Source organism: Macrosteles quadrilineatus, unplaced genomic scaffold (assembly GCF_028750875.1).
Source record: "Macrosteles quadrilineatus isolate MER2022 unplaced genomic scaffold, UCM_ALF_1.0 Scaffold_8__2_contigs__length_117827958, whole genome shotgun sequence".
NCBI lineage: Eukaryota > Metazoa > Arthropoda > Insecta > Hemiptera > Cicadellidae > Macrosteles > Macrosteles quadrilineatus.
In genome coordinates this window covers 46,349,038-46,374,276 of record NW_026542601.1, presented here as the reverse complement: position 1 = coordinate 46,374,276, position 25,239 = coordinate 46,349,038, and the positions used below count along the sequence as shown (strand labels likewise).

General features: G+C 33.7%; 1 protein-coding gene across 1 annotated transcript in view; it reads right to left on the bottom strand.

Annotated features, from left to right (window-relative positions):
* LOC128999825 (uncharacterized) overlaps nucleotides 1-6,604 on the bottom strand; it is a 176,737-nt gene extending 170,133 nt beyond the window's left edge. The window contains exon 1 of the mRNA XM_054426521.1: nucleotides 6,547-6,604. Coding sequence (XP_054282496.1) covers nucleotides 6,547-6,603 — 57 coding nt within the window. The 5' untranslated portion in view covers nucleotide 6,604. The remainder of the gene's footprint in view (nucleotides 1-6,546) is intronic.
* Nucleotides 6,605-25,239: the final 18,635 nt, after the last annotated feature.

The following is a 25,239-nucleotide window of genomic DNA, read 5'->3' as shown; positions in this document are numbered from 1 at the left end:
TCGGCGCGGCTCTATGATGATTTTTGATACAAAATTTAAAGAGGATGTCCACATTGCATTCGACTATCTATAGCCTAACAAAAGGTGATTATAATCTTATATTGATATTAACGAGTATCTTTAAAACAGATTATAATGTATTTACATATTTCTAACTTGGAAAAGTAACGTTTTAATTTTAAACTAGCTTCTTTTCCCTATCATAATATCAAAATAAATCATTTTCCTATTCATATAGAACATTTGTAAGTGTTATTTTCACTATGCAATCATTCTGAAGTAAGCATAAAATACAAGAAAATGCTTCCTTTGATATGTATAAACAAAACAGTTCAGTATGTTTTTAGCGAATTTCCCATATAGGGAATAAGCTATTACCGTAGGTCTCATGGAAAGACCTAGACCCGGGACCGATTTACTTTTTCGTTTTGAGGTCCCCAGAGGCCAAAAACACCATCCGTTCAAATTCATATATATATATATATGTGTGTGTGTGTCCGTTAGCGCGATAACTCGAGCAAAATTGATCCGATTTTGATGAAATTTGGTACAAACGTGTAAACCTACATTTACTCGAACGAGTTCGCGAACCAGCATAATCGAACCATGGGATCAGGGGTTTATGGGGGGTTTTATGGGGTAAAAATGGGTTTTTCTCATTTTTGACCCTAAAAACTTAAAATTTCTAAATTTCTCTATAGACCATTTTGAAGGGCTTAAAAAACAAATAATTTAGTATATTGAAGTGTTTTTGAATGTTCATTGACTACGGAGAAAATTTAAAAAATTGTAAATTTAAAATTACCATGTTATTCTTATGGAGAATAAATAAACTGTTCTAGTTTGCTTGTTTATGGATATATTTTAATCAAATTTGGCAATTTGGTTTATTTTATACTAAGCTATCAATATTTCAATTGAAAAAACACATCTCAACATCTTCCCCGTAGCAGCAAACCTAACTACTCACTAAAATTAATGTTATTTAAATAGGAAATAAATCTGAAAATTTATAGGGAATATTTTAGTAGAAATCAAGCCGGGTAAATGGAAATTCGCTTAGGATGCAGGTTTGCTGCGACGGGGGTATTTATATATATTTATGTTATCCAGCTACAATTTAATGATTTTCAAAATACACTCTCAATATTATTTATTTTATTCATATTTACAGTTAGAGCCGCGCCGACTTGAAATACGTGACTTTGACTAATACAAAAGTTTACTTTATTGAAATTATTTCATTCTTTTTAGAGCATTTAAAGTCGGTTGTATTTTTTTACAAAAATAAATTATTTCATGATTTTAGTGACTGTATAATTTGTTATATATTAATTACTTGAAGTTTTTTGATAAGCAAAACTGTTTGAAACAATCAAAAATGCCACAGAACAATCATTTTTTTTACTGCTTGAGTCATCTGTTCAGTTTACATAATCAATAGGTATACAAATTAACATTTTTAGATTAAAAAAACAAAAAACAAAGAGTTGTCCATTACATTAGGCCTAATGAAAAACTAAATGTTTTTCCTAGAGACATTGAAATACCAGACATCATTGTTTCCTGCAATTGGTGTACTTCTACATTATAAAACGAAATACAGTAAGGTCTCAAGCCTTTTGGAACAATAAGAAAGTTATTCCTCAGCCACCAGCACTAAAAAATCTCTTAAAAGTAGAACATTGGTTGTTATTACGTATATTACCTTTGAAAAATACTTATATGAAAGATTGGTTCAGCTAAAAGTGGTTTTAGGGGTAGGTGGTTTTGTTTGCTCAAGATGTAGTCGAAATTGCAAATCAGCTTCCCGTTTCCGAAGCAGGAATAATATTATTGGCAGTAAAGAATATTAATAAACATTCCACATCTTCAAATGCATGTTTAGTAATTAAAATATTTAACACTTTTAAGACGATTGACGATTATGCAATCTCACACCTCTTATGTCGTTTAAGGAATAATTGCATCTAATTTATATTTGGACCTCTTTTACGAATGCTTTGGTTTTCACAATACACCTTAAATTGTCAATATCATACAGCTATTCACTTGTTTTTATAAGTCAGAACATTCAATACTCAAAACAGAATCATACACAAATCAGGTCAAACGTTTAAATACCTTTTTATAGTAACCAAAACAAAATGCATTTTTTCAATGTAACTTATTTAGGCTCCATGACAAGAAATAGTTTATTAATCAATATGAAGCACCTGTTTTATGAAGAAACTGGCTGCAGCTTCATTTGAATGGTTTTAACTAACAGCTGTAGGAATGTTATTAATATTTATTCCCTTCTCTGCAAAAATACAAACAAAATAAATGTTGAATATTTGAGGTTTTCAGCATTTTCACCAAACAAATATTTTTCTTGTATATGGTACCAAATAGAAAATCTCCTGGTTATTTTGGTGGTGGAACCACGCTGATCGGTAAAAGAATCACAGAGAAATTAGTGAACATACATAGAAAAAAAAACATCGCCACAGACAAATTGAGAACCTCCTCCTTTTGTTGGTAGTGGGGAAGTCGGTTAAAAACACTTTTACCCTCCCTGTTGCTGCAAACGTAAGTAGGCACTCGTTAAACTAATTCTATTTAAATAGGGAATCAATGCGATATTTTACGGAAACATTTCGTTATAAATCCAATTAGGCAAATGGAAATTCGCTTAGTCTGCAGGTTTACTGTGGCGGGGTATTTGTAATTGTCATAGTTCCTCCTATTTTTTGCATTAATATCTATGATTGCTTGTGGAAGGAAAAACCGCTACAGATGGAAGGGGGTCTGTAACTCATGAATGAGGCATCTACTGTATATTATTAATACGCTACATGAAACTTTGTGAATAATAAGACTTTTTGTTTTAAGATTTAACCCCACATTATATATACCAAAATGTTCGTCTAGGTGTGTAGACTTGCAAACTGACCTTACCTTTATAAAAGTAGCTTTTAATGTTCCCGTGTTATCCTTATGACGAACACCATTTGTTAACATTATCAGCTGGTACAACATTGCATCAAAATCGGACAAAAATTAGTCAAGTTAACGCGTTCACGGACATATATATTAAGACAATTAATTGAACGCGTTTTTAGCCTCTATTGACATCAAAATGAAAAATGTACCGGTCCCGGCTCCAGGTCCTACCGTGCCACTTATGGCAATAGCTCCTTCCCAATAAGGAAATTCGTTAAAAGCGAGAAAACCTAGAAAACTGTATATACTAAAAAAAATTGAGTTAACACCGTGCTGCATTTCTTGAGGAATCATTGACAGAGCCGATTCGCTAACTATGGAAACATAGAAAAGTTATTGAAAAACACCAAGTAGAAGAAAAAGAAATTATGTTTATTTTAGAATCGTTATTAAAAGTAATTATGGATCGTTATTATGGACAACCTAATGTGGCTATGAGTGGGAAACATTTGTAAAAACATTAAAAAACAAGATCAGCTTTAAAAAAATTATAAGATATTTACAATGTTTATAATGTTGATTGTATCAAACTGTTATGTACATCGTATTTCCATAATCTTTGGGTCGACTCTTTTAAAGTCTCTTTTCTATATTTTCTATGTATCTTTTCTATGTTTCCATAGTTTGCAAATTGGCTCTTTCAATGATTGCTCAAGAAATGCAGCACACTCAGTTTTCTTTTTAGTATATACAGCTTTTCAGGCTTTCTCCCTTGAGATACGGAAAAATGGTAGAAATTCTGGCACACTACGTGAGAATCAAATTTTGATTATAAACAATATTACAACAACAAATACCTCCGCCGCAGCAAACCTGCAGATTTACCAAATTTCCATTTGCCTGATTGGATTTACACTAAAATGTCTCCTTAAAAATATCACATTTATTCCTTATTTAAAAGGAATTAGTTTAACGAGTACTTAGGTTTGCTGCAACAGGGAGGATAAAAAGTGTTTTTTTTTTGTAAAATGTTAATAGGTACTGTAGTTTAGTAAGAAATTAATTTATTTTCCAAATTTGATCAAAATATGTTCATAAACAAGCTAACTACAACAGTCGACTTATTCTCCATAAAAATAACATGGGAATTTTAAAATTACAATATTTTTGAATTTTCTCCGTAACCATTAGGCGCATAATAACGCTTCAATCTACTAAATTATTAGTTTTTTAAGCTTTACAAAATGGTTTAGAAAGAAATTGTGAAATTTTGTGTTTATAGGGTCAAAAATGGGAAAAACCTATTTTTACTCCCCATAAGCCCCCGTTCCCATAGTCCGATCATGCTGGTTTGCGAACTCATTCAAGTTTATCGCGCTTTACACCTTTAAGCCAAATTTCATCAAAATAAGACAAAAATTACTTAGGTCTTACCATGCCCCCTACGGTATTAGCTACTTCCCTATAGGGAAATTCGCTAAAAATCAAAAAGTCCCAACAAATTTAACATCATTTTATATGAATACAAAGTTACCACGAATATTTTCAAGATCCAGCCTTTTTACATTTTCCCACACTTCTAAATTTCCAAAAAGTCCATAAAATTGTTTAAAAATGCTTATATCTCGAAAACCGCTTTGAGATACGGTATCCTAACGGCTTAGATTCTGGCACACTACGTGAGTATCAACTTTTGATTATAAACAATAATACAACATAAAAAAAATTAAAAAGACCAAACAAATTAACATTATTTTATATGGGTTTGTAGGTGAGTGATGTAAAAAGAGTTGGTTTAAAAAAATATATATGTGGATTTGAAATGTTTATGGAGTTGGACATTTGTATGGGATGTATAGGCAAAGATCAGGGGTTTTGAAAAAGTGGCCTAAAAATGATCCCCATGTTATTCTCATGGAAAAAATGTTCCAAGTGATGTCTCTTTCTCCTTTTTCCCCTACTATCAGGATTGATTTTGTTTGTATTACTGTATTCTGTTTTGTTTATTTCCGCTTAACCAATCAATAGTTTTATTAATACTTATCAAGACAAACTGGGTGAAGCCCGTGGGCAACAGCTAGTATGTGATAACACGTCATAAGCTGGCTATTAAATCTCGGCAGGGAGCAATCAGAGGGATTACTCAAATCGTTGTACTCATAATTTTTTGCAGGTTCATTCATCACCAAAATCACTTTTTTTCTTCATTGCTATATACCACTTACAATCACTAAAATTGAATTTTGGATGTTTCGATGCAGTTAGGTTTTTTCTTTTCATGTTGTTAATATATATTTATACATATATTTTATTTACTATCATCATTAATTGTCTAAGTACTCCTGAATATTTATGGACCTGTGTATAGCTGTATTAGCAACTCATTCCCAAACACAGACGGATAGTCTACTTGGGAATTATTTTTCCTGTACATACACAATTGTAACCACATGTAATATTATTCAGGAATAAAGAGATTTTTATTTGATTTTGATTTGGCGTACAATGCTGATCAAGAAGTAATCTATCTAAACCATTTACCATATTATAAATAGAATAAATAAGTTGGCTACAATAATTGAGAAAAACTTGTAATAAAATAAAATAGATAAAAAATGGTAATAAATAAACTCTGAAAAAAAAATTAAATAAACTCTAGGTAATACCATTGAATATTATACGTAATAACCTATAAACTCTGAAATAACAACAACAATAGTAACAATAACAAATATTGTATAGACTCTGGAAGGTTAAAAATATTAAAATGGTTCTTGAAGAAAACATAAATAAACTGGGTTAAAGAATAATAATACCCCCGCCGCAGCAAACCTGCCGACTAAGCGAATTTACATTTGTCTGAATTAATTTTCAGTTAAATCTATTTAAATAACATTACGTTTAATGAGTACCTAGGTTTGCTGCTACAAGGAAAGTAATAAAGTGTATTTTTTAGTAAAATAATAATAGCTTAGTATAAAATAAATAAATTGGCCAAGTTTAATCCAAATATATCAATAAACAAGCAAACTACATCATTTTACAATATTCTCCATAAGAATAACATGGGAATTTTAAATTTACAACTTTTGGAAGTTTCTCCGTTACCAATAACCGTACAAAAACACTTTGATATACTAAATTATTTGTTTTTTAAGCTCTTTAAAACGGTTTAGAGAGAAATTGGGAAATTTTGTGTTTTGAGGGTTAAAAATGACAAAAACCATTTTACCCCATAAAAGCCCCCGTAAAACCCCGTTCCAATGGTCCGATCATGCTGGTTCGCGAACTCATTCAACTTAATCCCGCCTTACACCTTTAAACCAAATTTCATCAAAACCGGACAAAAATTACTCAAGTTATCGCGTTCACGGACGTTTAAAAATTTTAACGAATGGCGTTTTTGGCCTCTGGTGTCATCAAAATGAAAAAGTAAATCGGACCCAGGCCCAGGTCTTGCCATGAAACCTACTAACTGTTTTTTGCTAAAACATGTTTTGTAAATTATACCTACACCAATTAAGGCTTGGACAGCTAGTACTTTCATTTTAAGAAACGTATTTTTTAAAGCTTAATTATAATACATCAAACACATCAATTTTTCTAAGTATTTGGACTTACCACTATCAAAAATAGTCTCAGCGATATCGCCAGCAGGAGCGGCGATGTAGACATCATCTTCGCCTGGCTCCAACTGAACAGTTTCACAAAACCATCTGGCAATTAATTCGCTTCTGACGTAACAGCCAATACAGTATTACGACTAAACCATCAATCTTCAACGTTTTAGCGTATTCATCCTGGTTCATCACTTGAGTTACAAGTTTTGTACAAAATTCAAAACTGAGCAACCAAACAAATTAATATTCTAAATGCATCTATTATTTTTCTCCTTCGTCTGTTTTTGCACGAAACTCACGACTGAAAAAGAAACTTAGCTTTGTTCCTAGTTTTAGTCAGTAATAAAGCTACACGAGACATTAACCCAATTCCATACTCATTCTTCACTCACGTTTGGTTTAAAAACGTACCTAGGTTGGTTTAAAAACACACATCTCAATTAACAATAACACTCTACGTCCGACGACGAATTTGAATGTGACGAATATTTTAAGTATATGGGGGTGTAACTTTTAGTTTTCTCAAAAGTTCATGGGTACTTTGGGCTTTATATATACACTAGCTGTCCCTGCGGGCTTTGCCCCGTTTAATTTCATAAGTGAGCTCGTTCGCATGGCTCAATGACGTCCTGGTTGAAGTTCGTTCGCTACGCTCACTCACCTTTAGGTTAGAGATCATTCGCTGCGCTCACTTGCATTCAGGTTAGCTCGTTCGCTACGCTAACTCGCCTCCAGGTTGAAGTTCGTTCTTTACACTCACTCACCTTTTGGTTGCAAATTAGCTGTTGTCATAAATAAAAATACCCCCGCCGCAGCAAACCTGCCGACTAAGCGAATTTCCATTTGTCTGAATTGATTTTCAGTTAAATATATTTTAATAACATTAGGTTTAACGAGTACCTAGGTTTTCTGCTACAAGGAAACTAATAAAGTGTGTTTTTGAGTAAAATATTGATAGCTTAGTACAAAATAACTAAATTTGCCAAGTTTGATCAAAATATATCCATAAACAAGCAAACTACAACATTTGACAATATTCTCCATAAGAATAACATGGGAATTTTAAATTTACAACTTTTGGAAGTTTCTCCGCTACTAACAATCGAACAAAAATACTTTTATATACTAAATTATTTGTTTTTTAAGCTCTTTAAAAAGGTCTAAAGATAAATCGGGAAATTTTGTGTTTTGAGGGTCAAAAGTGAGAAAAACCAGTTTTTACCCCATAAAACCCCCCGTAAAGCCCCGTTCCCATGGTCCGATCGTGCTGGTTCGCGAACTCATTTAGGTTTATCCCGCTTTACACCTTTAAACCAAATTTCATCAAAATCGGACAAAAATTACTTAAGTTATCGCGTTCACGGACGTATATATATATATAAATAAGTCTATATATATATTTATATACATATATAAAAATTTGAACGAATGGTGTTTTTGGCCTCTGGGGACATCAAAATGAAAAAGTAAATCGGTCCCGGGTCTTGGTCTTACCGTGCCACCTACGGTAATAGCTACTTCCCTATAGGGAAATTCGCTAAAAAATAATAGTGCTGCACCCTGTTGGTAATCATTGTACTTTAATGCTACTGAACATCATAGAACAAAACCAACTTGTTTAATTGAACCAGATGTTAAGATTCATTAATCTATACTTATATATATAATACGTGAAGGCGATTTCTACGAAACACTACTCCTCCGTTAATAATGGACGGAATCTTACAAACGAGGTGTCAAAATGAAGTATTTTTTGTGTAGACGCCCCCACAGGCCATCAAAGTTGGGGTTTCTCCCATAAGATTAACATGGTCGAATCGAAATATTTAATTTTAAACTTTCTCTCCACTAATTTGAGAGAACGGCTGGGCGTATAAACTTTGGAGAGGTGTCCAAAGAAAGGTCTTGGTCTGTAGATGAGTTATTAAAAGAAAAACTAAGTAAATTCTCTTTGGACTCTGCCCCAGAAGCCTTTAAAGATCCCTCCACAGATTTGTTTACATTTTTGCCATGTGGATAATGCTTTTTAATCAAACAGCTGTTAATTTTTAAAATCCTATTCCCTCTCTAATATGAGCAATGTTTGCTTGTACTTATTTAATACGCAAGCAGGATTTTTGTGACAATTAATTACTCCTCCGAAACTACTAAACCGATTGACATGTTTTTGGTGTCATTTGAAAGAGCGAAACGTTAAGTTGTGCAGGAATTTTTCTTTTTAGGGAAATTATTAGAGAGTTTGGCTCTGTGGCCCTTTAAAGTTTTGTATTTCTCCATAAGATTAACATGGGAAACAAACATTGTTTTGAAACTCCAGCTGTTGTCAGAAGTTAGATATTAAAAATTGGTCTCCATGGAAGCATGAGAAAATTGACAATGTTTACATTTGCTATGACATTTAAATGTAAACAACCAGAAGTGTCAAACGCCTTTTTTACAATTTTAAACAGCTGATCCAAAAAATTAAAACAACTATGTAGTAGGTTTATTTAATCTTAAACTTTATGATGGATTATTTATTAGAAATCTATTTCAATGATTATGAAAAAGATTTTTCCCGTTGTGAAGGAAAAATTAATAGTGATAAGAAGAACATATTTTAGTTGTAAACAGTCTATGTGTAAATTATCTATGTTGTATTAAAAATGTGTATAGTTTTGGATGTTGGTTTGTGTTTGATGATATAAGTTATTAGTTATTAAATTCTTATTTTTAGGATTTGGCATATGAGTAAGCCTATGATAAATAACCACCATTACAGATTTCTGCCAGTTATTTTTTAACTCTGTCCTGTAGAGTTTAAAGTAGCCTACATCTTATTGTCTACAAATTGGCTAAATAGCAACGGTACTTTATAAAAACTGACAGCCTTTTTACGTTGACTTAAATTGTAAGCTTACTGTTATGAACATACGAATCAGTTGTTACCATAGCAACCAAAATGTTAATTATTACCAAATGCTGTTTACTTTTCTGATTTTTAATATAACACAGTTACTTCTATTTCAGCATTTTGTCTTTTTATATTATAATATTCCACTCAAGTCATCTCAGTTGGCGACGATTTGGTAAAAAACTAGTATAAATTCTTGTTTTATTCTATTATTTTCGAGATATTTTATTTTGTTAAAAATTAACTTAAAATGAATGAAGAACAATTTGAAAGGCTCATGAATGTTTTGGCTGCAGCTCTAGGTAATAAAACTTCAACTTCTCAGATCAATCCTTTGGAACATTTTGATCCAAATAATGATAAATTCAATTAATATTTGGAACGTTTTGAAAATTATTGCAATTTGAAGAATATTAAAGAAGACAAGATGACAGCTCAACTCCTGTGCTCATCCATTGGTAAGGAACATTACAATAATCTGACAACTCTTTTAGGCCCAGACAATCCTGTAAAAGACCTTAATTTTTTAAAATTTATAGAACATTTCACAGTGATGTTGTCACCTACAGTATCTCCTATTGTTGCACAACACTATTTCCACAGTGTTTCACAACAGTTGCATCAATCTGTCTCTGATTTTGTCACAGTCCTGAAAAGTAACCTGAATGATTGTAATTTTTACACTTCTTACAATGAATGTGAAAGTAAAATTTCAATTGCTGATGAATTTCTCTGTCCTCAATTTATTAGAGGACTAAAAGACAATTGGATACGAGAACAACTTCTACAAGACACTAATCTCAACAGTTTTGACGCACTCCCCAAGAAAGCAATTGCCCTAGAAGCTTCCCGCTATGAATGAAATAAAATTTGTATTCCTGCCACACAATCATCAAGTGAAAATGCGGATACACACAAAATTGATAGACATTCAAGGTCTAAGACAAAGGAATATCAAAGTGTCAAGCAATTTAAGACTCCCAAATATGATGATCGCGGTTCCAATAGATCTCAATCACAACATGTCCGTAACAAAAGCTTAAAAAGACAAGTTGACTACAAAGCTTTGGGTATTAATGGACTTTGTTTCAAATGTGGTCGATCAAACCATCAGTCTAATGAATGCAAAACTAATCGGAATTATCTTAAATGCACTTCCTGTGGAAATCAAGGCCACGTATCAAAAGTGTGTATAACGTCTCTACTAAAGAACTCTAAAACAAACACCCTGTTGTCTCACTACACAGAAGATGAATCCAGTCACCCAGATGAGTATGGAATCACACAAATCAACGATGTGAAAGATCTTTACATAGTAGGACCAGACTCAGACAAATACATGGTTACAGTCACTATCAACAACAAGCCTCAAACATTTGAAGTAGACTCTGGTGCACGATTTTCCTTAATCTCAGAAACGGACTTTGATAAACTTGGACTTAAAGTGCCACTTCAACCAACTCCTATCTCATTTCGCTCCTACTCTGATCATATAATAAAACCAACTAAACTAAAGTAACTGTCTCAGTCTCTTACAATACAAAATCACTAAATAATACTGATTTATTTATAGTACCTGCTGGTCATTCTGCTTTGTTATGACGAATTAGGATTCGTGGACTTGGAATTGAACTCAGTGAGGTAGACAACAGAAAGCAATCACCGATTGATACAGTTGATGTTAATTTAGTACCGTCTCTAGAGGATATATTCGAAAAATACTCAGCAATTTTCGAAGAAAGAAGCGGATGTGTTTCTAATGTTGAAGTCAAACTCCAACTCAGAGATAATGAAAAACCAGTATTTACTAGGGAACGTGTCCCTTTCGCATTACGAGAGAGAGTAGAAAAGGAACTTACAACCCTCGAGTCTCAAGGAATCATAACTCCAGTCACATCAAGTGATTGGGGTTCTCCATTGGTTGTTATCACAAAGCCAGATGGAGGAGTCAGACTATGCGTAGATTACAAGTGTGGGGTTAATTCAAAACTTGTCTCATCTAACTACCCCATTCGACGCATTGATGATGTCTTACATAGTCTCCGCGGATCAAGATACTTCTGTAGGCCTAAGTTGGATCTTCATAAGGCTTATTTGCATCTAAAAGTCGATGAAGAGGGAAGTAAGATTCAAACAATATCAACCCATAAAGGAATGTTCAACATAAATCGTCTCAGTTTTGGAATAAAAACAGCCCCTTCTGAGTTTAATCGAATGTTGTCACAACTGTTAAACGGATTATCAAAGGTAGAAGCATACTTTGATGATATCATTTGTCACGGTGAAACTCTCGAAGAGTGTATGAAGAACCTTATTGCATGTTTGGAATGTCTCAAGAAGAATGATCTACATCTTAACAGAACAAAATGTGTTTTCTTCAAGGAAAGTATTAATTACCTTGGACATGTGGTGTCATTCAATAAGATTCAAAAATGTCCTAAAAAGGTTGAAGCAGTTACTCAGATGCCTCACGAAGGTACAAAGAGCATGGGAAAGAGTGCATATTGATTATGCCGGTCCATTGGATGGAAATTATTTCCTCATGTGTGTAGCTAAATCAAAGTGAGCAGAAGTTCGCATTCTTCGAAATGCTCCTTCCTCAGCAACGACGATGCCACTACTTGAAAACATTTTCTCGGTTCATGGGTACCCCTCGTTCTTAGTCTCGGACAATGCCTATATATTCAAAAGTGAGGAATTTATCAACTACTGTAAAGAACGTGGGATTTTCCAAAACTTTACTGCTCCTAACCATCCTGCAATAAATGACGAAACTTACAAACTTTAAAGAGAAGACTTATTGCTGCTGCCGATGATCCAACCCCCAATTACCACAAAGCTACAAAACATGACGTTCAGATATCGAGCAACACCTTTGGCATCAGGCAAGACTCCAGCAGAGTTGTATTTGAACAGGAAGATTCGGATTAGACTTGACACACTTCTCCCTAACACGAAGGCAAAACTTCCATTAAATCAATTGCTCCTCTTCACGCACGCTCTCTTAAAGTGTGGGAGAGGGTTCAGGCAAGAGTTCGTCTTGGAAATAAAGACATATTACAGTTTGGTACAGTCAAGAGAAAATTAGGTCAATACCATTACATTGTTGAATTGGATTCTGGACGAAGTTTTAAACGACACATAAATCAATTGATTTCGACTCTTGTATCCAAGAAGAAAGTTACATTTACAACACACTCCGAACAAGATAGTTCTGTTGTTCCAAGACGGATACCTATTATAGACTGTCAAGAACCACCACAAGAGATCCACCCAGAGTCTGAATCAAATTCAATCAATGCAACAGAACTAGACGGTACTCTCTAGACAGACCTTAAGCCACAGAACAAAAAGAAAACAAATTAACTCGTCCTTCCAGACAGCGCAAGGTTCCGTCCTATCCTAAGGACTTTGCTCTCCAGCGATTAAGTGGTGGAGAATGTTATCTATATCTATAAAAGAGAAACTATGTATATATATATATATATAGATTTATATATAGATTCAACTCAGCTGAATTTCAATTTACTTTTAGGCTGATTTTATTATTTTCTCTGATCTGTACTCAATCATGTTCTCATAATTCAACTATTTGTAAACAGTTCATGTTTATTTCTTTTGTTCATCTTTACATTTTTCATTTCTCTTTGCTTGAAAACGTTTGTATTAAACGAAAATTTGCTCTGTTTCATGTTTCATTCATCATAAACTCTATCAAGATCTCCTCAAGAATATATATATCCGTGAACGCGATAACTTGAGTAATTTTTGTCCGATTTTGATGAAATTTGGTTTGAAGGTGTAAGGCGGGATACACTTGAATGAGTTCGCGAACCAGCATGATCGGACCATGGGAACAGTGTTTTACGGGGGCTTTAACGGGGTTAAAAATGGGTTTTCTCATTTTTGACCCTCAAAACACAAAATTTCTCAATTTCTCTCGATACCTTGTTAAAGAGCTTAAAAAAACAAATAATTTAGTATATCAAAGTGTTTTTGTACGGTTATTGGTAACGGAGAAACTTCCAAAAGTTGTAAATTTAAAATTTCCATGTTATTCTTATGGAGAATATTGTAAAATGATGTAGTTTGCTTGTTTATTGATATATTTGAATTAAACTTGGCCAATTTATTTATTTTATACTAAGCTATTAATATTTTACTAAAAAACTCGCTTAATTAGTTTCCTTGTAGCAACAAACCTAGGTACTCGTTAAACCTAATGTTATTTAAATAGATTTGATCGAAAATCAGTTCAGACAAATGGAAATTCGCTTAGTCGGCAGGTATGCTGCGGGTATTATATATATACTAGCTGTACCGCGTGCTTTGCCCCGTTTAACTTATTAATTTTCAAGATGAGCTCGTTCGCATGGGCACAATCACGTTCTGGTTGAAGTTCGTTCGCTACGCTCACTCACTTTTGGGTTGGAGCTCGTTCGCTGCGCTCACTTGCCTTCAGGTTAGCTCATTCGCTACGTTAATTCGCCTTAATTTATATGTTCTCTTCAATTAGAATTATCTTACGACTTAGTTTCATGAGCCCTAAAAAAAATACAATGATATTAGAATACTAGAATTAATCATGAAATAACCTGCAATGGAGTAGATGAGACATAGATTAAATCACAATTAAAACTAATAAAATTAAAACAATCAATCAAATATTCTTTATTAAAGTTTAAACAATATGTCTTAGCGTCATTAACCTAACATAAAAAAAAATTATAAACGAAATAATTAGGTAAAGTCATTCTTTAAAAAGGATCTATATAGTAAAACTAATAAACGATATCAACATTCTGACACACACTTTCTCCCATAAGTTTGTCAACAAAGTGTAAGCGGTGAGAGTAAATATACGGAAATGGGATTTATACAATATTGTTCAGAATTTAAATGACTACAACATAGGCCTAAATTTTTATCAAAATCGTTCGGGCCATTTTTGGAAAAATCCTATTTTTCGTTATTTTATTCGGTTTTACGGGAAAATAACATAATTTACAATAACTTTTGAACTGTAATTTTTACAAAATTGGGATTTGTACCATTTTGGTCAGAATGTAAAGGGCTACAACATACTAAATTTTTATCAAAATCGTTTTGGGCCATTTTTCAGAAAATCCGATTTTTCCGGTTTTTTATGGGTTTTTATGGGAAAATCCCCATTAAAAATCAAAATTTACCTACATACCAAATTTCATCGAAATCAGACCACAGGTGTAGTCTCTAGCTCTGTACACATCCAGACACACAGACACACACACAGACATCACTTCGAAAACCACATATTTGGGTCCAGGGGGACCCAAAACGAATATATTCACTCAAAACTCAAACTCGAAAATTTTTACGAAAACAATACTTTCTCCATATAGGCTACTATGGTATAAGGGGAGAAAGTAAAATGAGTTTTATTACTTAAAAAAATCTAAAATCTTGAGTCTACCTATAACCACGGCCTTGTCATGGTAGTGTTATCTTGTTGTTTAGTTAATGTAAATATCGTGTTTCACGCCTACTTTTTCGTGTGTAAATTTAAATATTTTTTAAGTGTTGCAAGCTAGGAAGATGATTCATTACAACGAAACATGTAAGCTGTAAGTAAGTTTGACGTAAATTGGACTACTGACGTAAGTCTAATGTTTTAAAATGTACGCACTAGGCAGCAGCCAATACGAAGCGAACACATGTTCGTCCTAGCCTTGCTAATTTATGAAACTGTGACACCATGGCTGAAACTGAAACTTCTAGGCCAAACAAATACAGGTGTTACGGTGTTGAAAACTGTTGGATTCTGTCGAAAACATATCATGTAAACTTATAACTGTGAATATTCGCCGAGTTGTAATATTCGCTAGTATTATTTTATACCCGATTTATTTACATTACAGTAGCACATTTTATTAAATTCCCTCACTTGGTTTTATTCAATTGAAATGATGGATTTCGTCATATAACCATGACCATTTAGGCTGTGAAAAACGTTAACTGAAATCCAGTTGTCATTAAGATTCAAAATTATTTACGTTACAAAGTAAAATATGCAATACAGTTGTTTTTTTAGATAATCGAATTTTGACTATCTAACTTACACTTAAAAACATGAATCGTTCGAACAGCTTATTTTACTATACATCCAAACAATTTGTGTAAAGAGGAATGTAAACATTACACGTTAATCTTTACTGATGTTCTGGGTAGTATTTTTATTATATTCTTATTATTAGCCCCAGGGGACCGTCACAAAAATCACATTTTATAATTTACGACACATTTGATAATTTACGAAAAAAATTTGTATTACAATCCATAGACATTTGATTGCTGAAATAATAAAAACCTTGTAATGTAAAATTATGCAACCAAACAAAAATAAGATACACTTTTACGATTGATCAAATCTATTCCTGCTTCTGTAATATTCCGATATAAAACTTCATAAGTCCAGTGGACTTTTAGTTACTAAATTAGTTCCTTCAGCTACATTCAACCAATGAATACACAATTCATTGATTCAACGTTCCCTGCGATACTGGCCCACCAATAAATTTTTTAGCTCCAACATTTCCTACTCCTAAAATTACAACCATATTAAACGTTTAGTAAAAACTAACCAATACGGTTATTTTTGTTTACACGTAAATCAAAATGATGACAGTAAAAATAATCTGTATCAGCTGTTTTTGTTAACTTCAGCAACTAAAAGGTATTCACGATATCGTGGGCACTTTCAAGGGCTTTAGGACGGAAACTGGATTTTCCCCAACATTGTGACCAACTCCAAACAAATTCTCGTGGCCAAATACAGTTTGCAAAAAAGAAAAAAAAGTTTGCACCTACATGCGCTTGTTTTAGATTATAGGATTGACTTCAAATATATACAGGGTGGTAAAAAAGTCCCTGGACAGTTAAATATTTTAAAAAATAATGCAGATAGAGCTACAATACTTGGTACAAAGTTACAGGGCATAAAACTCTATTTTAACACATATTCAGTGATCCAATAACTCTTCAGGGGGACGGCCCACAAGGAGTTGGAAGAAAATCTGAAATAGAAGCATAGGTCAATATGTACATCAAATTAAAGGTATTTTTTATTAGAATACAATGCCGCAAACCGCACTTCAAAAGGTTGATCCTGCGCAAAATGACAGTTGTTCAAAGATTCATTTAATTTACATTGCTATTATACACTTACTCCTCGGGGGGCACAGCCTTAGGAATCGGAAGAAATTTTTTAACGTAAGCATAGGTCGATATGCACATCAAATTAAAGGTCTTCACTAGTAGATTACGATGCCGTAAACTAAAGCTCAAAAGAATGCCTGAGTAATAAATGACAGTCGTTCAAAGATTCAAAATGGCGGATTCAAGAAATCTTTGAACATCTGCCATTTTGCGCAGGATCAACTTTTTGAAGTGTGGTTTGCGGCATTGTATTCTACTAAAAAAAGACCTTTAATGTATGATGTACATATTGACCTATGCTTCTTTTTAAGATTTTCTTCCGACTCCTTGTGGGCCGTCCCCCTGAAGAGTTATTGGATCACTGAATATGTGTTAAAATAGAGTTTTATGCCCTGTAACTTTGTACCAAGTATTGTAGCTCTATCTGCATTATTTTTTAAAATATTTAACTGTCCAGGGACTTTTTTACCACCCTGTATAATACTAGCTGTAACCCGCGGGCTTTGCCCCGTTTAACTTCTTAATTTTCAAGATTATCTCGTTCGCATGGCTCAATCACGTCCTGGTTGAAGTTTGTTCGCTACGCTCACTCACCTTTAGGTTGGAGCTCGTTCGCTACGCTCACTCACCTTTAGGTTGGAGCTCGTTCGCTACGCTCACTCACCTTTAGGTTGGAGCTCGTTCGCTGCGCTCACTTGCCTTCAGGGTTAGCTCGTTCGCTACGCTAACTCGCCTCCAGGTTGAAGTTCGTTCGCTACGCTCACTCACCTTTTGGTTGCAAATTAGCTGTTGTCATAAATGTAAAAGAAATAATAGTGCTGCACCCTGTTGGTAATTTTTGTAACTTTAATGCACACTCGAGCAAATGGCATTCATAGAGGCAAATACCTTGCTTCAGTGGTTTGATGACAACCTTCTGAAAACAAACACTGCAAAGACCCACCTGATCAACTTTCGAATCTCAAACAGATCCCACAAAGATCCGAATCTGTCACTTCTTCTTGATCAAACCTTCATTCATCCTGTACAGTCTGTTAAATTTTTAGGCATCCACTTAGACGAATGTTTAAACTTCAAATCTCATGTTGAATACGTGATAAAACGTGTAAGTATAGGCATTTTTGTACTACGAACATTGGCCACAACAGTCTCGTCAGAAGTTCTTCTTTCTGTTTATTACGGCTTAATATTTCCATATCTAGTTTATGCTCTGCCTGTTTGGGGATATGAAAATAATCATACCTCCTTTCTTTTTAAAATGCAAAAAAAGGCTATTCGTGTTATATTTTCTCTTTTCAGAAGACGATCTTGTAAGGAATCATTCAGGTCAGCTGCAATTTTGACTCTTCCCTCACTATACATCCTTGAAACCCTTTCATTTGTAAAAAAACATCAGTCATTATTTACCACCAACATTAGCTCCAGTACATATAACTTACGCACATCATACAACTTAAACATTCCCGTCCATTCAACTTCATTTTTCAAACATCATCTCCTTTACGATGGAATTAAACTTTTTAACCAACTTCCTCAACATCTAAAGCTGGAGACTGATTTGCTCAGGTTTAGGAGAAAACTTAAACAAATTTTGGTTGAAAATGCTTGCTACAGAGTCCGCGATTTTTCCACTGTCATGTAGTCAGTGATTTCTGTCTTGTTAGATTACTAGAAGGTCACATTGTTTTAGTTAGTAGAGTTTTTTTATATTTTATCTTTTGTACATTTCATTATAAACTTGACTATTCCAATGCAATGTAATTTTGTAATTCTGGAATAAAGAACTTATGACTTATGACTTATGCTATTGAACATCACAGAACAGAACCAACTTGTTTAATTGAAACAGCTGTTAAGATTCAATAATTTCATTTCTCATAAGATTAACATGGTTCATTGATTAATATTTTCTGCTATAACTTATTTGTGAAGATTAAATATCACATGTTTTAATATCGTTTAAAGAATAGTAAATAAACAGCTATTGAAATGTTGTACTGAAATTGGCTATTCTTATTTTGACTTTGATAATTGACAATTTAATAGGGATTACGTTTTGGTAGGGAAAGCAAAGAAAAATAATCAGTAGTTGATCAGAACTATTTGCCCCATATCGAGTAATCTTCAGTGTAAACTTTGCTCAATAGTTACAATTGATGTTTTTTCCCTTTGTACTGTATTTTGTTATTTGCTAGTATACTGTGGATGACTTGTTACGAACACGTGTTACAAGTCCTTTGTTTACCTTTCCTTGTTATTTTGTTCAACCGAAATAGTTACTTAGCAACCGATAAGGCCAATGTTAAATTTTAAATGAGTTGTTGCTGAGGGAAGCTGGCACCAATCACGTTTTTAGAGCTAAAAGTTTCTAATTCCATACTTTTGTCAAATTCCTTCCGCTAGATTTCGAGATATATATTATAGACAGTCAGACAGACAGACAGACAAACATGCATTGCTCTTATTAGAGAATAGGATTTTCTATAATAATTACGTAAACCGATTCTTTGCGTCTAAATTGTGGACGACTGGGACTTAGATATAACCTATAACGTTAAATGTTCTCCATAAGAATTTGCTGATTTTTGTTTACTTCAATAGGCTATAGCTGATCGTGATTTATCATTAAGCCAGTAAGCAATATTACATTTGGATTACTCATTTGCCAGGCAATTCTGCAATGTCCTGTATACTATATAATATAAAACCAGCAATAAAGTTATCTACAACAATTAAGACTTTTTAGTTATTTATTAGAAAGTTGAAATCAATTGTTTTACTGTGCAATTTGCGAACTTTTGTATTTTTAGTAGGTAAATTAGTAAAGCGTTTGATAAGTAGTAGAATGATAGGAGATGGCTCAAATCAAAGGGATTTAGCTTAGAAAGGCTGAAAAATAATCAAGTTTTTTCTTCGAATTTGAAGGTTGCAGTTGTGTTGAAGAAAAGTTTAACATGAAATAACCACATTGAATATTGTTTGGAGATTTTAAACATGTACTGTCGTTTGCTCTAAGCAAAAAAGGTTAAAATAATATAGCCTAGCATGCATGGTGGCAAAGGGAGCATCCATTTATAACAGTAAAACCTAGAGGCAGTTTCCGTTTCTTAAAACTGACGAAAAATATGCATGTCGAAGATGCCAATAAAAAGTAATTCGGTAATTTGTTTCGATAACTGGGTACCCTAACCAGAGACAAAATAGCTAGGGATCAGCCGTTGATTAGGCCCTTTTTATAGAATATTTAAAGTCAATCGCACTTTAGGAGGAATACCACCACATAATCTAATAATATACACTAGGCTAATGGTGGTTTTTTTTATCAAATCTGGCGTTAGGTTTGGTCAATGGAATGCCTTTACTTTACACTAATTTTGTTAAACCTTTACAAAAAGAGCATAAACTTAAAAACAATAACTGGTGCTGATTTAGCGGGTTTGACCAAGAACTAACACCTTTATTTGCCTTTTCATATTTGACGAAGACGAATTCCAGCATTTAAATTTAGAGAAGCCTTTTTATCATCATTATCCAAAAGATCAAAGCTACCTTAGTAAACCAATAAAATTTTTGCTGCCTTAAGCAGAGTTAAGCCTCTAGAGTAATTTAAACTATTTATTGAAAATAACATCAACAAAAGCAAACAAAGACGAAGAACAAACTGTTTTTTACACAACAGATATGGGTACAGGGATACCTATCCTGACACATAGATAATTTGATTATGAGTTTGTTTAAATATTACAATCAGTGGTTTTACATATGAGCTTTTTAGGGAGTTATATCGCTACAAGCCACTAGTTCTATATATTGTGGTTTTCTTGTTTAGCTGGCCGGACGGATGTCGTCCTGTCCTAATGTGGTTTTATGTCAAATACTCGTTCATTTTCAAGATGAGCTCGTTCGCATCGCCAAATAACGTCCTGGTTGAAGTTCGTTTGCTACGCTTACTCACCTTTAGGTTGGAAATGCTCGTTCATTTTCAAGATGAGCTCGTTCGCATCGCCCAATAACGTCCTGGTTGAAGTTCGTTTGCTACGCTTACTCACCTTTAGGTTGGACCTCGTTCGTTATGCTAACTCGCCTCTAGGTTGAAGTTCGTTCGCTACGCTCACCTACCTTTTGGTTGCAAATTAGCTGTTGTCATAAATATAAAAAAATAGTGCTGCACCTTTTTGGTAAATCTATTAACTTTTTAATGCTATTGAACATCACAAAATTAAATTGTTTAGTTGGACCAGCTGTTAAGATTCTTTAATTCGATTTAAATATAAGTACTCATAAGGTTAACATGGGAAACTCCAGAGCCACTGGGGCGGAGCCCTTTTGACGGATCTGCACCAAACTTCACACAAACCATCCTTGACTGATGTTTAATAATGCCTGAAAGTTTCATTACAATCTGTCGAGCAGTTTCAGAGTCCATAACGGTCAAATATATATATATACACATTTTTTGGAATTTTCGGATGTAATAAATAAATTTTCCAAAATTGATCAACATAATCTATATTTAAAAGAGGAAGTTTGTATATATCTAAATATATAAAAGGCAAAGCCCTCACTGACTCACTCAATCACTCATCACTACTTCTCCCACTTCCCATTTACCTAGGAGGCTTAAATTCGGTACACCGATTCTTTGGGCATTAAATAGGAAAACTAAGTAGTTTCTATTCTGATCGGGCTTTCGGGCTCCGCCCCAGTGGCTTTGGAGTTTCCCATTGGAATTAAAGAATCTGAACAGCTGTTTCAATTAAACAAGTTGGTTCTGTGTTCCTATGATGTTCAATAGCATTAAAGTTACAAGGATTACCAACAGGGTGCAGCACTGTTATTTTTAGCGAATTTCCCTATAGGGAAGTAGCTATTACCGTAGGTGGCACGGTAAGACCTAGACCCGGGACCGATTTACTTTTTCATTTTGATGTCCCCAGAGGCCAAAAACACCATTCGTTCAAATTTTTATATATGTATATATATATATATATATATATATATATATATATATATATATATACGTCCGTGAACGCGATAACTTGAGTAATGTTGGTCCGATTTTGATGAAATTTGGTTTAAATGTGTAAAGCGGGATAAACTTGAATGAGTTCGCGAACCAGCATGATCGGACCATGGGAACGGGGCTTTACGGGGGGTTTTATGGGGTAAAAATTGGTTTTTCTCACTTTTGATCCTCAAAACACAAAATTTCCCATTTTCTCTTTAGACCTTTTTAAAGAGCTTAAAAAAACAAATAATTTAGTATATAAAAGTATTTTCGTTCGGTTATTAGTAACGGAGAAAATTTAAAAAAATTGTAAATTTAAAATTCCCATGTTATTCTTATGGAGAATATTGTCAAATGTTGTAGTTTGCTTGTTTATGGATATATTTTGATCAAACTTGGCAAATTTATTTATTTTGTACTAAGCTATCAATATTTTACCCAAAAACACACTTTATTAGTTTCCTTGTAGCAGAAAACCTAGGTTCTCGTTAAACCTAATGTTATTAAAATATATTTAACTGAAAATCAATTCAGACAAATGGAAATTCGCTTAGTCGGCAGGTTTGCTGCGGCGGGGGTATTTTAAATTTATGACTACAGCCAATCTGCAACCAAAAGGTGAGTGATCGTAGCGAACGAACTTCAACCTGGCAGCGAGTTAGCGTAGCGAACGAGCTAACCTGAAGGCAAGTGAGTGGAGTGAACTAGCTCCAACCTAAAGGTGAGTGAGCGTAGCGAACGAACTTTGACCAGGACGTGATTGAGCCATGCGAACGAGCTCACTTGTGAAGTTAAACGGGGCAAAGCCCGCGTGTACAGCTATTATATATATATACAAACTTCCTCTTTTATAAATATATATTATGTTGATATATATACAAACTTCCTCTTTTATAAATATAGATTTGTTCATCAATTTTAGCAAATTTTTTTATTTCATCCGAAAATTCAAAAAAATGTGTACAAAAACACACTTTTGAAGGCAATTTCTTCAAAACACTACTTCTCTTACGAACCACTACTTAATAGATTTTTCAAAATTAATTATACTTTTTAAACGCCCCATTTTATCAATTCCTGGCAAATTTATTTATTTCATCCTAAAATTCAAAAAAATGTGTACAAAAACACACCTTCCCCGTAGCAGCAAATCTAAGTACTCGTTAAATATTATCCTAATATATAATACGTGAAGGCGACTTCTACAAAACACTACCCCTCTTACGAACCACTACTTAATATATTTTTCAAAATTAATTATACTTTTTAACGCCCCATTTTATCAATTCCTGCAACAAAAGTCCTCGGAATTTGCCCCACAAGCCATCAAAATCCCAATGTATTTCTTATGAAGAATAGTTATTTGTGTAACTAGTGTGCAAAGTGACACTTGGTTTGATACAACGGGGGTATTTTACTTTACACAATATGGTGTTTTACATCATTTCAAACTATGTAATAATCAAAGAAATTGTAAAATCAAGTTCACTATTGTTAAGGTTTTACTTTAAGTGTTTAACTGCAACTAAATAACCATATTAAGGGATTTATGGTAATTTTAAAGTCAAATTAACAGTAATTATCAAGTTTGTAGGGGTTTGTTTGGATCACTTGTATTCTTACTATATCTGTAACTAGCGGAGCACCCGTCCTTCGTACGGGGTTGGAATATAAGTATAAAATGCTTGTTGCAGTTATACTCAAGCTTTGCGTTTGTAATGGGGGGAGGACACAGTTTGATAAAATTTGGTTCATAAATTTACGGTATGATATAGTATAACACATCTACCATTGCCATAATGTTCTACCAATGCACCTTAACAATAGAAAAATATAAATTATCAAACATTCGCACAATATCACAAATTATTCATTAAATTAAAAACTCAAACCTATCTGTAAACAATCCTACTTTGACAGTTCTCATTGTGTATCACAGCTTTTTGTTGCTGCTTAGTTCAAATTAGCTGTTGCCATATATGCACAAAGAAAATAATAATAGTGCTGCACCCTGTTGGGAAACCTTATAACTTTTTTATTGCTATTGCATATTATACAGGGTTAGTAAAAAGTGTGGAGACCCCCTGTTATTTTTTTAACGGCCCATACTAGAAAAACTAAACTCGGCACACCATTATGGCATGTTATGAAGTACTTTTTGGGCATAACCGCCACTTGGTGTTCATTCCCAAAATGGGGGATTTTGGGGGAAACTAAAAGATTTCAAATACAAAGACCCATCGAGTGACCCCTCATTTTGAAGGTCCTGGTAAAAGAAAACCAACAACCCAAACTAGAGGTCTCTATCTCAGTTCAGTACAAAATGGCAGCCAACTGAAATTCTCATAAGTTCCCAAACCCAAAATGGGGGATTTTGGGGAAAACTCAAAAATTTTAAACTATAAACCCCATTGAGTGACCCCTCAATTTGAAGGTCATGATAAAAGAAAACTAACAACGTAAACTATAGGTCTCTATCTTAACACAGTAAAATATGGCAGCCAATTGAATATAAAATTGCAAGTTATTTCCGATTTCTAAAGATTTCAATCAGCTTCCATTTTTTACTGGATTGAGATAGAAACCTCTAGTTTGCGTTGTTAGTTTTCTTTTACCAGGACCTTCAAAATGAGGGGTCACTCGATGGGTCTTTGTGTTTGAAATTTTGTAGTTTTCCTTAAAATCCCCATTTTGGGTTTGGTAAGCAAGTGGCTATTAGGCTTAAAAAGTACTTCATAACATGCCAAAAAGGTGTGTAGAGTTTAGTTTTCCTAGTGTGAGCCGCTACAAAATTTACAGGGGGTCTCCAGACTTGGAAAGCTGTAAGTTAAATTCAACTTCTGAGAATTTCAATTGGCTGCCATTTTTTACTGGAGTTAGATAAAGACCTCTAGTTTGCGTTGTTGGTTTTCTTGTACCATCACCTTTAAAATTAGGGGTCACTCGATGGGTCTTTATATTTGAAATTTTTAGTTTCCCCCAAAATCCCCCATTTTGGGGATGAACACCAAGTGGCGGTTATGCCCAAAAAGTACTTCATAACATGTCATAAAGGTGTGCCGAGTTTAAATTTTCTAGTACGGGCCGTTAAAAAAATAACAGGGGGTCTCCACACTTTTTACTAACCCTGTAGAACCAACTTGTAAAGTTGAAACAGCTGACTAAATTCTTTAATTCCCTTTAAATATGAATACTCATAAGGTTAACATGGGGAACTACAGACCCACTGGGGAGGAGCCCGAAAGGATTTTTGAGTTAAGAATATGCCTAAATGTTAATAGGGAATGTTAGCTATCATCATGCCAAATTTCAGCCAAATCCGTCCAGTAGTTTATGCGTGATTGAGCAACACAAAAACATACACACAAACTCACAAACTTTCAGATTTATAATATTAGTAAGATGTATAAAACTCTAGAAAGTTCATCAAATGTTTGTTGGAGTGATAACCATGATTTCGATAGTTGGGACACATGTTCATCTACGTCATACTTGATTAGTCTTAATCGTGCAAGTGCGCAGAAGAGTGTGTTTCACATCTGATGGGTTGAAAAATTTAGTCGATTATACATATGAATATCGGCTGTGATGAGGTTTTT